General features: G+C 38.4%; 2 protein-coding genes and 1 pseudogene across 2 annotated transcripts; all 3 read left to right on the top strand.

Annotated features, from left to right (window-relative positions):
• Positions 1-4772: 4772 nt before the first annotated feature.
• Positions 4773-8161, top strand: LOC137732236 (geraniol 8-hydroxylase-like; annotated as a pseudogene).
• Positions 8162-9109: 948 nt separating this feature from the next.
• Positions 9110-9511, top strand: LOC137732593 (cytochrome P450 76C4-like). The gene has a single exon (XM_068471907.1). It carries the CDS (start codon positions 9110-9112, stop codon positions 9509-9511), a length of 402 nt encoding a protein of 133 aa, XP_068328008.1.
• A 3105-nt stretch (positions 9512-12616) lies between these two features.
• On the top strand, positions 12617-15242 carry LOC137730469 (geraniol 8-hydroxylase-like). Its single transcript, XM_068469460.1, has 2 exons — positions 12617-13513; positions 14466-15242. Exons 1-2 carry the CDS (start codon positions 12617-12619, stop codon positions 15084-15086), a joined length of 1518 nt encoding a protein of 505 aa, XP_068325561.1. The 3' UTR covers positions 15087-15242.
• Positions 15243-16646: the final 1404 nt, after the last annotated feature.

Here is a 16646-nt window from a genome sequence, read left to right as displayed (position 1 = left end):
CATTTGAATTTCTGTAATCAAAATTATAAACCTTTGTGGTTTGATAATAGTAATTCGATTCAAACATTCGTATATAAAGTGATATACTGCTTAAATTCTAAGCATGAAAGAATGATCTTCTTTAGATGACCAGTGATCATGTCTTGAATTTAAACACCATCACTGGTATGTATATATGAATGAAAATATATGTCTCTATGATCAAGGATAGCTTTAGCTATCACTTGATCGTGTTCATATATATTTCCTTAATGATACACTACCAGTTCTGTAACCTGCGAGACAAGGAAAAATTTCTTGATGCCTTCAACATAGGGTTAAATGATATGTGAAGGGCTTTGATACCAAATGTAAGTAAATTATGCAACGGAAAAACTTATTCACAATTATCAACTTAATCACTTACCTATGGTGAGCAGCAAATTCGTCAGCATACAAGGCACGTGGAGGAAGGAGTTTCAAGTGGCAATGACCACCAACTGAAGCGTGACACTGAAATTGAGGTGTTGTTAGACAGTGAACCGCATGCAGGAAATCAGCAAAGACGTGTGGGTGAAGCAGCTGTGAATGGCAGTAACGACCGACTGGAGTCAACAATTTTGGCAGTCGGTAATGTTCCACTGTTTTGAGGAAATCAAATAGGGTAAGAAAGTCAACATTCTCATCATATTTTGTGTATTTGGTAGAGACAGATTTTAATTTATCAGAGTTTAGTGATCTTGGGATTTTCAAACAAGTCATCTCGAGTCCAAAAATAGACAATTGGATTACAGCAGACATCAAGACAATGGTACCTAAAATTTTATCGAGAATGTATCTAACTTGAAACTTTAAGTAATACAACTCCTGATAAGTCTACCACAAGTGTCAATCCTAATCTCCTTATCATTCCAAATGTCTTTAATCAAACAACCAAAGTGTTTTGCTCTAATATAGAACTTACAATGAAATGATGTCGAAGTCGAGTCTTATCAGTGTCCTAGCAACAATTTTGGAGGCTGAACAACCTATTGAGCAGGAGCAAGCTGTCTCATGTCCCAATATGTTGTGTAAGGGGAGTGAGAAATGCAGTCAGATGGTCCTCAAGGAAGGGGTGATTCCGGCATTGGTGTCTATTTCCGTCAATGGCACATCAAGAGGAAAAGAAAAGGCTCAAAAGCTGTTAAGGCTGTTCCGTGAGCAGAGACAAAGAGACCAAGCACCTCCTGAGCCGGAGGTGCATCTGTTGGTCGAAAGACAAGCCCATGTCTGTTCCGGAACCAAAGCCGTTATGCAAATCCTTCTTAAGAAGAAAGATGAGCAAACCTTTTAGGTTTTTGTGGAAGAGCAAAAGCTATTTTGTTTACCAGTGTTAACTCCCACGGTGTTGTAAATTTCAGTGTTGTATCGTCGTTTTATTCTTTTTGTTTTAGGGTAAGTTACAAAAAACTACCTCAACTATTGGTCTGACGACACTTTCATATCTCATCTTTTAAAAATGACAATGTCATACCTCATCTTACGAATTTGTGCTAATGTCAAACCCCCGTTAGTTTTTCTGTTACTTTTTTTGTTAAATGCTGATGTAGCCAGAGACAGGACCCACTCACTAATCCAATTGGATTAAAAAAAAATATATTTTTTTTTTAATAATTAAATATTCAAAAATTAAAAAAAAATTAAAATTAAAAAAACTAAAAAATGGCCTAAGGGATCCGGCCTTCCCTTCCACCCACACCAACCCTTTTTCTTCTTCTCTTCGACAGCCACCAAACCCTTCCCCGTCCCCCCAACCTTCCTCTCTCTCTCTCTTCTCTTTCTCCTCTCTCTGGGATACGGTCTCCCTCATCCGTCCTTCTCCCCACTCGTACTTGTCCTTCCCTCACCACCATTTCCCAACCTAACCCATCCCTCCCTTAGTCCCTCTATACCTAACCTTCCTTCACCACCCCACCGCTGCCTCTCTTCCTCCATCTTCACCACCCCACTGAAGAAACCAAAAAAATCAAGCCCAACCTAGATCCCACACCCAAAAAAAAGAAAAAAAAAAAAAAAACCAGAAAAACAAAAATACCAAACGCAAACCCAGATCCCCTTCCCCTCCTACACACCCATCACCCTTCTACCTTCTTTCCACCCAGTCCCTCCTTTGACCTCTCTCATTCGTCTGATTCGCTGTCGACCCCACACCTCCTCTAACCTCTCGATTTCCTCTTCCCCTCGACCGTCAAAACCCTCATCTCCTTCCCACCTCTGCTCTCTTCGCCTTCAGACCCTTTTTCTCGTCCCTTTCTCTGCTGCTCTCCTCCTCAGTGCTGGTGGTTTCAGAGAGAAGAGGGAGTTAGAGTGGGAAAGAGATGCAGGAGAAGATAAAAAGAAGAGAGAGAAGGGTTGGTCGGCGTCTGTGGTTGCAGAGAGAAGAAGGAGTTAGAGTGGGAGAGAGATGCGCGGGAAGATAAAAAGAATAGAGAAAGAAGGGTTGGTCGGCGCCGGTGGTTGCGGAGAGAAGAGGGAGTTAGAGTGGGAAAGAGATACGAGAGAAGATAAAGAGAAGAGAGAGAAGGGTTGGTCGGCGCCGGTGGTGCAGAGAGAAGAGGGAGTTAGAGTGGGAGAGAGATGCGAAAGAAGATAAAGAGAAGAGATAGAGAGAGAAAGGTTGGTCGGCGCCGGTGGATGCAGAGAGAAGAGGGAGTTAGAGTGCCAGAGAAGATAAAGAGAAGAGAGAGAGAATGGTTGGTAGGCGCCAGTGGTGCAGATAGAAGAGGGAGTTAAAGTGGGATAGAGATGCGGGATAAGATAAAGAAAAGAGAGAGAGAGAGAGAAGGGTTGGTCGACGTCGATGGTTGCAGAGAGAAGGAGTTAGAGTGGGAGAGAGATGCGGAAGAAGATAAGAAGAGAGAAAGAAGGGTTGGTCGGCGCTGGCGGTTGCAGAGAGAAGAGGGAGTTAGAGTGGGAGAGAGATGCAAGAGAAGATAAAGAGAAGAGAGAGAGAAGGGTTGGTTAGCGCTGGTGGTGCAGAGAGAAGAGAGAGTTAGAGTGGGAGAGAGATGTGGGAGAAGATAAAGAGAAGAGAGAGAGGGTTGGTGCGGGTGGAAGAAAGGAAAGCCGACATCCCTAGACATTTTTTATTTGTTTAGTTTTTTAATTTTTAATTTTTTCAATTTTTGAATATTTAATTATTTTTTAATCCAGTTGGATTAGTGAGTAGGTCCTGTGTCTGACCACGTTAGCATTTAACAGAAAAAGTAATAGAATAACTGACGGAGGTCTGACATTGGCACAAATTTGTAAGATGAGGTATGACACTGTCATTTTTAAAAGATCAGATATGAAAGTGTCGTCAGACCAATAGTTGAGGTAGTTTTTTGTCATTTACCCTTTGTTTTATTACTTTGAAAGAGCGAAATTTACATGCCCCCTGTAATTTATGGATTTTGGTTTCGAATTTACCCTTGAGGTAGGAAATAGATATAATCTTATGAATATGATTACTTCAAGTGGTTAACTCTTACATATCCTTGTTAATTTTTGTTCATTGATTTTTTTTAACTCATTCTAATAGATGGTCAGAGATTAAGAGAGTGTGGGAGAGGGTTTTTGAATAACACCACTCTTTTTTATTGAACGCTATAAAGCAAGATTGCTCGCTAATTGACTTGATAATTTGGCCTTGCACCAGTTAAATAACAATTAAGGAAGTTGAGGTTTCAATTCAAGATTAATTGGCTATAGGGGAAATAATATAATCTTTATAAGCACATATAAAGTTACTTAATTTTTTAATGTAAGAAAAAACTCAACATTTTCTCATGCCAATTGTCGTGATCGGAAACACATGCTCGTTTGATAAGTACTTTTAAATAATTGAAACTGCTTTTAAAAAAAACTATCTAGAAGAAAAGTTAAAGTTTAATATCTGAAAGAAAATTGAAAGTTTTACGTTTAATATCTGCAGCAAATTGTTGTGGAGTCGGACTCCAAGGAGAACATTTCTTGTTTGTTGAATGATATTTCTTCTAGCAACTGGGAGGCGTTCCCTATGTTGACAAGGATTTTGAGGCTTACGGATGTCTTTCAGAGATGTCACAGGTCTTGGGTTTCGAGATTAGCCAATATGGCGGCGTACCGGTGGCGTCAAGGTCTAATACGGATATGTGCGGTTCCTCCTGGGTTAACCATCCCCCATCTTCGTTAGTGCATGTCTTGAATAAGGATGATCTCTCTTGTTCTCCTTAATTTTGTTACGGTAGTGATGGGGTTGACACCCTTGCATTTGGTGCAGTGTCTCTTGCCTTTGTTCCCCCATCACTGCTCTGTGTTTGCTTTCCCTGCTTGGTGCCCGCCTCCTTGTCTCTTTGGCTTCGGCCTTGGTTCTAAAAAAAAAAAGAAAAAAAAGAAAACTCCACCGTCCGTATGACAAATAATTGTCTGTACCCCTCACGGGCCATCAAGTGCAATAACTCTCACATGTCGAACATGGTAGAAGGCAAGTACAAAGATACAGCATCCACTTGTTCAATAATATATGCAAATTGATCACCCTTGTCTCTTGGATCGGTCAGTTGGCACCTGTCCATATCTCCATTTCCCAAGAAAAGAAACGCAGCTTGTACTATACTTCGATATATGACATGTATTGTAACAATAGAGCATTAATATATTTTCTTTATTTTTGTAATCAACTGTCTAAATTCTCATACATACCATGCATCAGAATTTAATAAAAAAACTCAAAATAAAATGTGTCCTCATATTCATTATCCCATTCCTAAAATGTGTCTACGGGACTGATAATGTCATTGACATGTATAGCACCGCTCCAACAGGACTATATAGTCCCATCCTTGCACATTACGCAAACACCCACAGAGAGAGAGAGAGAGAGAGAGAGAGAGAGAAAGAGATGGATTTCTGTTTTATGGGACTATGTCTTCTCCTTTTCTTCTGGATCACAATCCAAGCTTTCAATTCATTAGCAAAAAGAAGCAAATCCAATCCCAATTCCACAAGGCCTGTTCTTCCACCGGGGCCAAAGCCATTTCCCATCATTGGAAATCTCTTAGAGCTTGGAAACAAACCCCATCTCTCTCTTACTAAGCTCTCCCAAATCTATGGCCCCGTAATCACTTTGCAACTCGGCCAAGTAACAACCGTGGTCGTTTCTTCATCAACCGCGGCGAAAGAAGTTCTACGAACGCACGACGAATTCTTATGCAATCGAACGGTCCCCAGTGCAGTCCGAGCCTGCTACATGGGAGAGCACAGCTTGCCCTGGATACCGGCTTCAGCCAAATGGAGAAGCCTCCGAAAAATATGCAACTCCCAATTGTTCGCAGTAAACGTTCTCAACGCAAGGAAAGCCAACCGGCACAAAAAAGTCCAGGAGCTCATAGCTGATGTCAATGCAAGTAAGGTAAAGGGCAATGCAATAGAGATTGGCAGGGCTGCTTTTAGTACGACACTGAATTTGTTATCGCGTACGATGTTCTCTATGGATTTAGCCGATCCGAGGAGTGAGACAGCTAAAGAGTTTAAGAAGACTGTGTGGGGTTTGATGGAGGAGGCCGGGAAGCCAAATTTGGGGGACTACTTTCCTGTGCTTGCAAAACTTGACCCCCAAGGCATTCAGCGGCGGATGACTAATCACTTCTTCAAGATGGAACAACTCTTCGACCAAATCATTGCACAAAGGTTAGAATCGAGGAAAGCTCATGATTATGTCAAAAGGGATGACATGTTGGATACCCTTTTAAGCATCAGTGAAGTGAATTGTGAGGAAATGGACAAGACCAAAATGGAACACCTGTTTCTGGTTAGTCCCTCCTCCCTACCTACTCTATATTATATATTGTGAAAATATGACTTTAGCCATTCAGACTCAATTTTTTTCATATAAAACCCTACATAACTTTTTTACTCAAAGAAAACCCAATGACTAGGATTCACATAAGCAAATTCATTAACTTCATATTAATTCACACATTTTACATTTTTCACATGCCTAAAATACCCCTATTACATACTTGATGTAGACGATTAATTGTAAGGAAATAGTAAATGATTTTGCAACAAGAAAAAAAAAAGACATTAATGTTAAAAATTTATTGCATATTAATTTTTTAGAAAGGTTTTGAATTTTCATAAAACTATTCGATTTAGTTTTTTCACCCTACTCTTGAATACTTTTGAATTTATCCGTTTTTTCACCCTATTTCATTATCTACATGCACATTAATTTACCTACAACAATTATACCATGGGTGTAATATAATATCTCTTTTTTACAATGATGCAAAATAATATACCAACAACAAAACGTGCCTAACATATGTACTAATTACATGGAAAATAATTTATCTATATTAAGAAGGAATGTATTTCGATGCATAAAATTAAAGATACTATGTTACACCCATGTTTATAAAACAATAAAACGTGCCTAACATATCTAACAATACATGGAAAATAATTTACCTACAAGTTAGAGAAATGTTATTTGGTTGGGTGTAGCATAAATTTTTTTAATAATTGGAAAAATTAAATATAACTAGGTGTCGTGTAATTTTTTTTATATAATTAGAACAAATTAATTTACCTACCTACTCTTTGAAATGTTCATTTCCAATGATGTAAAATGTTCATTACCTAACTACAAATTAATTTCAATAATTTACCTACACCAATTATACCATGGGTGTAGGTACCAACAACTAAACTTGCCTAACATAAGTACTTGTACATGGAAAATAATTTACCTATAACAAAAGAAATGCAGTTTGATGTATAAAATCAACAATATTATGTTCCACTCATGTTTATACAACAACAAAACGTGTCTAACATATATAACAATACATAGAAAATAATTTACCTACAAGTTACAGGAATGTTATTTGATTCAAAATATATAATATAGGTGTAGTATTTTTTTTTTTTTAAATAATTGGAACAAACTAATTTACCTACCAATTAATATGGATAAAATTGCTACAAAATATATCACGAAAAAAAAAAAAAACTACTTTTCTAGTTTAACATAGATACGGTTAATGCAAACACTTTTTTCATTTTATTTCACTTTTTCTACTACTTTTAATTTGGCATAAATTTAGGAATTTGAAAAAGGGACCATAAAGTATGAGTGGCATGAGTGTAAATAAATTGCATTAATAGGTCAATAGTGTTCCTATATGTTTGCAAATTTTAAATTAGGGCTTAAACTGGATCTTTAAAGATAGATGGGTTTTTATCTAGAAATAATGAATTGTAAGGGCCAAAATCTAAAGCACCCTGAAAATTTGAACTCAGAACCTCAGAACCCTCTAATCTCACAAAATAGCTAGCATGCACTACTAAGTATTCTAAGCCAACCCTCACTGACTAACGAATGTCACTAGACCAACTAGTTAATTGACAGCGTGTAGGAGAGTCCATTATGATTAGTGGCATGTAAACTACGCCAGTAACCATTTGTTTTTGGTTATTCATTACAATGGTGTGTTGCTACAACTTGTGAATATATAGGTTATATTTGCTGCGGGCACAGATACAACTTCATCTACACTGGAATGGGCAATGGCTGAGCTACTACACAACCCGAAAAAACTATCGAAAGCTCAAGAAGAGCTGGATCAAGTCATTGGCAAAGGAAAACCAGTTGAAGAATCAGACATAGCTGGACTCCCTTACTTACAAGCAATAATCAAAGAAACCTTCCGGTTGCACCCAGCAGTGCCGTTACTACTACCTCGAAAGGCCGAAAAAGATGTAGAGATCTGCGGGTACATTGTACCAAAGGGTGCACAAGTGTTTGTCAATGCATGGGCCATAGGCAGAGACCCTAGCATTTGGGACAGTCCCAACTCATTTGAGCCGGAGAGGTTCTTGGGGTCGGAAATTGATGTTTTAGGCCGGAATCTCGAGCTTATTCCTTTTGGTGGTGGGAGGAGAATATGTCCTGGGCTGCCGTTGGCAATGCGGATGTTACACTTGATGTTGGGGTCACTTATTAACTCATTTGATTGGAAGCTTGAAGATGAAGTTGTACCAGAGACCATGAACATGGAGGAGAGGTTTGGGTTGACCTTACAGATGGCTCAGCCTCTAAGAGCTGTTCCCAACTAAGTGATTAGTATTATTGAAACGTATAGATATAAGTCTCACATCGGGGAAGCGTTGGGGGAGGGGGACAGGTTTGTGTAAGTTATATAATTGAAACGTGTGGGATCCTACAAATAATTACCTGGATGGGATCAATGAGCGATCAAGAAGGCTCATGGCCTAGGTTAGTGACCTCCATTGCACACTAGGACGGGTGCTCACCTAAGGCCTGCCCCAGTGGTCACCTGTAAAAATTTACAAATATTTATTCTGAAAATAAATAGCTTTAACAATCAAATTATGAGTTCATCATTCATAATTCATGAAACAAATAACATTATAAACTACAATTATTCATTACGAAGTGACAATCGTTCACGGTGCAATTCATATTTAAAAATGTTGTATTATAACTTTATCATCAATACAAAAAAAAAAAAAAAAAAAAAAATGAAAATTTTAAGATCTAGGATTTTAAAGATTTGAGTTTTATATATGCCTAGACTAAAAGCTTAAGTTTTTCTATTTCAGTAGCCAAATCTTATTATTAAAAAAAATATATATATATAAAATGACTTGGTTTTCTTGCGTGCAAAGCTGCGAATCGGCAACAAAAGAGTTGAACACAACATGTCCTACCCAAAGTTCATTGAGCATTTCATCAAGCAGTTGGAGGACAATGTTTCAATGGAAACTCTAAGCTTTAAAGTGGTAGCACTTAGGACTTCCACGGCGATTTGTCATAGTTAAGAGGGTCTAACCCACTCTGCCCCTTAGTGGATCCACCCTGATGGAGATCTTGTGAATATCTCTATGTGCTGATCATACTGTGTACAATGTCACGATTTTGATTTTGTTACATACAAATTAAGTGATCTTTAGGCTTGTCACTTGTCACATACTCGTTTTTCTTGTAGTGCTTCTTCAATAAGTATGTTGGACAAATGACTTTCCACTTCTCTTTAATCGTTCATTGCAGGGCTTATTTACTGCCGGAACAGATACAACATCCTCCACATTGGAATGGGCAATGGCTGAGCTACTCCGCAACCTGGAAAAGCTGTCAAAAGCTCAAGCGGAGTTGAAGCAGGTCATCAGGAAAGGAAAACCGGTTGAGGAATCCGACGTTGCTCGACTTCCTTACTTACAAGCAATAATAAAAGAGACCTTCCGTTTGTACCCAGCAGCACCTTTACTACTTCCCCGAAAAGCCGAAACAGACGTTGAAATCGGCGGGTACGTTGTACCAAAGGGTGCACAAGTGTTTGTCAATGCATGGGCCATAGGAAGAGATCCTGGAATTTGGGACAACCCGGACTCATTCGTGCCAGAGAGGTTTCTAGGATTGGAAATTGATGTAACCGGCCAGAACTTTGAGCTTATCCCGTTTGGTGTGGGAGGAGAATGTGTCCTGGCTGGCCATTGGCAATGAGAATGGTGAACTTGATGTTGGGTTCGCTTATTAACTGCTTCGATAAATGGAAGCTTGAAGATGGAGTTACACCAGAGATCATGAACATGGATTAAAAGTTTGGCCTCAGTTTACAGAAAGCTCAACCTCTCAGTTGTTCCCATGTTATAGAAATATAGAAGAACCCAGCTTCATATCTACTTTCATGTTTCTACCATATAATTTTTGGGGTGAACTACCAATTTAGTCCATAATTTATCACATGAGTGAAAATTAGGTCTCTAAACTAATTTTTCAGAAAAATTAGTCCTTGAATTATAAAAATCTGCCAACTACATCCCTCATATTAGATTCGAAGTTACTATATTCAAATTTCCGTCAATTTAAGTCCTGTTACTTGCATGTGATACACATTGAAGGTAGATTAGTAGTTTTACATAAAGAAATAGTGTATGGAGTTAACTTTGGGAGGTAAATTAGATATTAGATTGGCAACCTATATGAAGTGTTAATGGCTTATAGGCGAGAAAATGACGGTATTACCCTTTAAAGTGTGTCAATAAGTGACTTAAATTGGCGAAAAAGTGGATAAATTAGCTTTGAATACAATATTAGGGATGAAATTAGCAATTTTGAATGAATTTAGGGACTTATTTTATCGAAAAAATAATTCAGGGACCTAATTTTTACTAAGGTGATAGTTCAGGGACTAAATCGACACTTCACCCTAATTTTTACTCTTAATAAGAATCATGCTTGTAGAGACATGGATTTAGTTAAATTGGTTACATAAATTTAGAATAGAGATCTTGGTATTTTGTGATTCAACTGTTCATCTTTTAGGTATTTCTCAAAGATAATCTCTACAAAAAAAATCAGCAAAATCCGATAATTTGATCATTTAGATTAAATAATAGTCATATTACTGTTTCTTTGGAAAACTGTATTCATCTATTTTCTTCATTACAATTGGATGTTTTAATGGTTTTAGATTTGTCTAATTTTTTGCAAAGATGATATGTGAATAATGTACTTAGACATAGACAGTTTGAATTGTTGAAAAAAATTCGTTTATGATCCCTCAACGAAAAGGAAATATACATACATACATATATATATTAGGGGTGCAACTTGGGTTGGGCCAACCCAAACCCGTCCATGTCCAACCCGACTTTAAACCCAAACAAGCGAGTTTTTTTTAATTATAACCTACCCGAACCCAACCCAATTTCAACCTGTTCATTGATTGGGTTGAGTTGGGTTGATCATTTGCCCAGCCCAACCCAACTCAACCCAACCTAACCCGATTAACCAAACCCAATTGGGTTGAGCTGTGCAACATGCTTCTCAATGACCTTTGCACCTTCATGGAGGATTCATTAATGACTTTTGATGGATTATGATAGAAAAGTGCATGAGTTGCAGAAAGCAATTGTTTTTCTGGTAGCCACACTTTGATTTTTGCTCAAAGGAGGCTTGTAATCTATGTCCAGTTGGGTACTAGCTTTGTTTTTCTGCAGGAGCTTCAAGGGACAAGACTTGAGTTGGGTACTAGCTTTGGACAATGAAGTCTTCCTTTTTTTTTTTCTTTTTTTTTTATTTTTTTTATTTTAGGGTACTAGCTTTGGTATTTCTTGTATTTTAATTCAAACTTTGCATGAACCCGAATAAAACTTGAAAAAGTTGGGCAACCCGAACCCAACCTAAGTAAACTCAAATCCAATTAAATCCGAGCCCAAATGAATCCGATTAAAACCCAACCCGAACCCAATCCCGAATTGTAAAAGTCGGGTTAGGATTGGACTGACCTTCCAACCCGCCTAACCCACCTGAGTTGCACCCCTAATATATATTGTAATTTTTTGTGGGATTATATAAAGAATATGGGGAGGAAGTGGGAGCAAATGCATGCTTGTGTGCTTCAACATTGATATTTTGTAATTGTTTTTGTATGTATGTGCTCAGACACCATACTTGTATACACCCTTGTTGTCTAGGACAAGGCGCACCGAATGCAGGCCCTCCATATTGAAGAATTACTCTAGCCATAGAATTCCAACCGGAGTTTAAAGCCTAGTGAACAAAAACGATTCCTACAGGTAAGTTGACTGGTAGCTCAACAACTCCTTTAATTTGTTGACTGAAGCCTTACCTTCCCTTCTATTTCTAGTTTCTACTTAATGAGAGACTGGACATTCAGGTTTTCAACAAAAAAAGACAAAGTAAAAAGTTTGGTGATGGATGTTCACAGTAATTTAAAGGAAGGTTTAACAAAACACTTCGGGTACATTATTTTTAATGAAAAATCACATTTATACTTTTCTCTGATACTATTCACTATACCTTTAAAAAGTGTTTTTCATTAGAAGGGAAGTTTTTTTATAAACTTTACGTTAGTTTTCCTTAATTTAAATGATCTCTTTATGAAGAAAAACAAAAATTTATCTCTTTGTCCACATTTATGACTTTTAAATGTTTTTAAAATAATGAAGAGGTCAAATTTTCATATCACGTAATTTGCTTGATGTGGTTATGAAAGAACCACGTCTCACCAGTTTGTAAATCATGTAATATGTCACTAATAATAAAAAATAAATACATTAATTAACACTTAAATAATAATTAAATCATTAATAATCACATTATATATTGTTTATTAAATAATTTAAAGTGATGATCACCCTTACATTAACTGCATAATAATAGTTAACATGTTTGACTTCTTAAACTATATCTTGAAGGAAATGGAAGGGGATCATTTCCAGATTCCTTCCTCCTAATCCACCAAGTTTGGCGATCCGGACTATTGAAATTTGATCCAATGGCTACAAACATGGGCATACTTTAAAAGTTATAATAACTTTAACCGTTGGATCAGATTTCAATGGTCCCGATCCTAGAACTTGATGAATTAGGAGGAAGAGATCTGGAGAGAATCCTGAAATATACCAAGCAGATTTTGCGTGGGACAATCACATGAGTGCATGTGTAACTAGCGCAAATCGGGGGGACACTGCTAGGTTTATATGCACACACATCTATATTTATTTCTATTTTTTTTTTTTTGTCAATAATCGTAACAGATTAAGATCAAGGGTTAGGAGAAGAAAGAGAGAGTAAGATCAAATGGACTTTTTGAGTTGCATGATATTGTTCCAAGTAGTCATCTGGATCTCGGTTCATGCCATCTATTACTCGTTTGCAGGAAGAAGATATAGTCCCACTAGGCTTCCACCAGGACCAAACCCACTTCCCTTCATTGGCAATCTTTTGGAGCTTGGTAGCAAACCCCACATCTCTCTCACTAACCTTTCACAACGCCATGGCCCCATTTTGTCTTTACGACTTGGACATGTTACGACGGTTGTAGTTTCTTCATCAATCGTAGCTAAAGAAGTCCTCCGGACCCGTGATCAGTTCTTTTGTAACCGAACCATCCCAGATGCCATCCAGGCCTGTGACCATGCTAAGTACGGCATGCCCTGGATACCGGTTTCAGCGGCATGGAGAAACCTTCGAAAAATATGCAACTCGCATTTGTTTGCCACCAAAGTTCTCGACGCCAACCAAGCCAACCGTCACCTAAAAGTTCAAGAGCTCATATCCGAGGTCAACGAAAGCGTTTTAAAAGGTGAAGCGGTTGATATAGGAAGTGCTGCTTTCAAAACTACGCTCAACTTGATGTCGCGTACCGTATTCTCTGTGGATTTGGCGGACCCGAATAGTGAGACGGCTAGAGAGTATAAGGAGTTGGTGTGGGGTATTATGGAAGAGATTGGGAAGCCAAACTTGGCTGACTATTTTCCTGTACTTAAGAAGATCGATCCCATGGGAATACGGCGTCGTCTGGCCAATCACTTCCAGAAGATGATCGCCCTCTTTGACCGCATGATCACTCAAAGGTTGGAGTCAAGAAAATCACGTGATTATGTCACAACTAAAGATATGTTGGATACACTTATAAACTTCTGTGAAGAGAAAAGCGAGGACTTGAACATGGCTGAAACTGAGCATTTGTTTCTGGTTAGTTCCTACAATATATTGTTCTTGATTTGATGAATTAAAAAGTAACTAGGTTTTCTTCGATCATTTAATTTTTGTTGTTGCTGGTCTTTAACTTGTTTGTTGATTATGAGTAGTGTCGCTAGATGTACCTTCTAAACTGGCCATCATGTACATCACTTGAGGTGTACATAAACAATTGACGCTTCACGAAGGCTATCCATTATTGCCTACAATTCTTGAGGGGGTGAAGAACTATACTTGCGTTTTGTTGGGGCCTTTTGTATTCAAGGAAGAATTATTGAGAGCATTAAAATTTAGTGAATGAATTATACCTTATAATATTATAATAATTATATAACAAGTAGATTTTTATATAGGATAACACCGTTCTCGAGCGCGGGACTTTAATTTTTTCACAGTTGTGCCCTCGTTGACTTTTGCGTATCCAGATTTGTAAAGATCCGTGTCAAAGATAATCTAATAAAAAGGAGGAAGGTGGGTTTTGGTGGGGTGGTGTGGGGGACGGTGGTGGATCATTATATTAGCTTCATTTAATTTTTTTTATGGAATATAATTATGATTAAAATTGCTTTCATGTCCCGTTTGTTTCAAGATTAGATCTTTATGAATACACCTACGGTAACCTTTGTGGGAATGAAGTCTTGACAAATGTAGTCCTTTTGCTATAGCGTCTTATCAAATTTTTAAAATTTTCCTTTCTTTTAGTTAATAGAATAAGAATGATATTTCTTTGTAATGATATATTTATACTATGAGAAATGAGAAATAGATTAGTAATGAATTCGTTATTTCTGATATTTAAACTTAAGGCCTCTTACTTACAAGTGAAGAGAACACCACTACTAATTAGTGGCGAATAAAAATAATAGTTTGTAATCAGTTTTTCTTCTATTCTCGTCATTTTGATATATTAAAATTTCAGACTACTTAACCATTTGGTCTTAAATAGGATCTGTTTAGTGCAGCCACGGACACAACTTCAGGCACATTGGAATGGGCAATGGCTGAGCTGCTCCGCAACCCGGAAAAACTATCACAAGTACAAGCAGAGCTGAAGCAAATCATCGGCAAAGGAAAGCCAGTTGAGGAGTCACACATTGCTCGACTCCCTTACTTACAAGCCATAATCAAAGAAACCTTCAGATTGCACCCAGTCGTTCCATTTTTACTTCCCCGAAAAGCCGAAGTAGATGTTGAAATCTGCGGGTATATTGTACCAAAAGGTGCACAGGTATTGATCAATGCATGGGCCATAGGGAGAGACCCCAACATTTGGGACGATCCAAACTCGTTTATGCCGGAGAGGTTTTTGGATTCGGAAATTGATGTTTTAGGAGGAAACTTTGAGCTTATTCCGTTTGGTGGTGGGAGGAGAATATGTCCTGGATTGCCATTGGCAATGAGAATGTTGAATTTGATGTTGGGCTCACTTATTAACTCGTTTGATGATTGGAAGCTTGAAGATGGAGTTGTACCAGAGACCTTGAACATGGAAGAGAAGTTTGGCATCACCTTAGCGAAAGCTCAGCCTCTCATAGCTGTGCCCGTGCTACACAAAAACCTAGCATGATTTCTACTTTTCTACAATATTGTTTTAGAAACATAAATTAAAATAAGGTGAAGTGTTGATTTAGTTTTTGAATTATCACCTCGGTGAAAATTAAGTCCATGAATTATTTTTTCGGTAAAATAAGTCCTTAAATTCATTAAGAATTGCTAATTTCATCCCTACTATTATATTCAAAGTTACACCGACATTTTCTTGCTATAAGTCCTTAACATTTCATATAGATTGTGAATCTAACGTCTAATATTTTAACGTTGGATTAATCATGACCCTTGATCCAAACTCGTATTGCTCAATGCATGGGCCATAGGGAGAGATCCCAACATTTGGGACGATCCAAACTCGTTCATGCCGGAGAGGTTTTTGGATTAGAAATTGATTTTTTAGGAGGAAACTTTGAGCTTATTCCGTTTGGTGGTGGGAGGAGAATATGTCCTGGATTACCATTGGCAATGAGAATGTTGAATTTGATGTTGGGCTCGCTTATTAACTCGTTTGACCATTGGAAGGTTGAAGATAGAGTAGTACCAGAGACCTTGAACATGGAAGAGAAGTTTGGCATCACCTTAGCGAAAGCTCAACCTCTTATACCTGTGCCCATGCTATACAAAAACCTAGCATGATTTCTACATTTATACAATATTGTTTTTGAAACATAAATTAATGGGTAAAGTACAAAAAACTATCTTAACTATTGGTGTTACGAAACTTTCATACCTCATTTTTTAAAATTGACAATGTCATACCTCATCTTACAAATTTTTGCCAATGTCAGACCTCCGTCAGTTTTTCAGTTAATTTCTCTGTTAAATGCTGACGTGGCCCGACACGTGTCCCACTCACTAATCCAACTAGATTAAAAAATAATTAAATATTCAAAAATTAAAAATAAAAAAAATTAAATCTCTCTCTCCCACCCTTTCTTGCCTCTCTCTCTTCTTTGCATCCCATAAGACCCAAAACCCTTTCCCACCCAACCCCCCCGGGACCCTTTCCCACCCGTCTTCCACCACCCTTTCTCTCCCCTCTCTCTCGCCTCTCCCTCTCATCTCCATCGTAGTCTCCTTCCTCCCCAGTTTTCTCTCTCGCTGTGCCCAGAACCTCCCAAACCCACCTGGGTTTTTTCATCCGCCAAACTCTTGTCCATTGACCTGTCCCCCCAAACTCTTGCTCATTGACTTGTGTCCCCCCTCCCCCACTACCCCATAGACTCGGACTTCGTCGCAAATCAGACCGGTTCCCAGTCCGAGTTCTGGTCGACACCATTGATTTGGGCGTCCAGGTGCTGATCAAGAGTGGCAGAGTGAGGGAGGCGGAGTAGTTGAGGAAGATGATGTCGTGGAACAGTGTCGTTGCGATCTCCAGATCGAGGGTGGCGGAGCGAGGGAGGTGGAGTAGTCGAGCAATATTGGGTTCTTCGTTTTGGGGTTTTCGAATTGCAGCAACAATTGCTGCAATGGGAAAGTGGGTTTTGTTCCTCTGGGGTCTGGGTCTTCTGGGATGTAGAGAAGAGAGAAAGGCGAGAAAGGGGGGAAAGAGAGAGAAAGGAGAGAGGGGGTCGTG

This window comes from Pyrus communis, chromosome 4 (assembly GCF_963583255.1).
Source record: "Pyrus communis chromosome 4, drPyrComm1.1, whole genome shotgun sequence".
Lineage (NCBI taxonomy): Eukaryota > Viridiplantae > Streptophyta > Magnoliopsida > Rosales > Rosaceae > Pyrus > Pyrus communis.
The sequence above is the reverse complement of the archived record's forward strand: the minus strand, read 5'-3'. Positions and strand labels throughout refer to the sequence as shown.

Coding starts and splice junctions, on each gene's coding strand:
- LOC137732593 (XM_068471907.1), top strand. CDS start 9,110: ATGGCTGAGCTACTCCGCAACCTGGAAAAGCTGTCAAAAGCTCAAGCG.
- LOC137730469 (XM_068469460.1), top strand. CDS start 12,617: ATGGACTTTTTGAGTTGCATGATATTGTTCCAAGTAGTCATCTGGATC. Junction 13,514..14,465: donor AAACTGAGCATTTGTTTCTG/GTTAGTTCCTAC, acceptor GGTCTTAAATAG/GATCTGTTTAGTGCAGCCAC.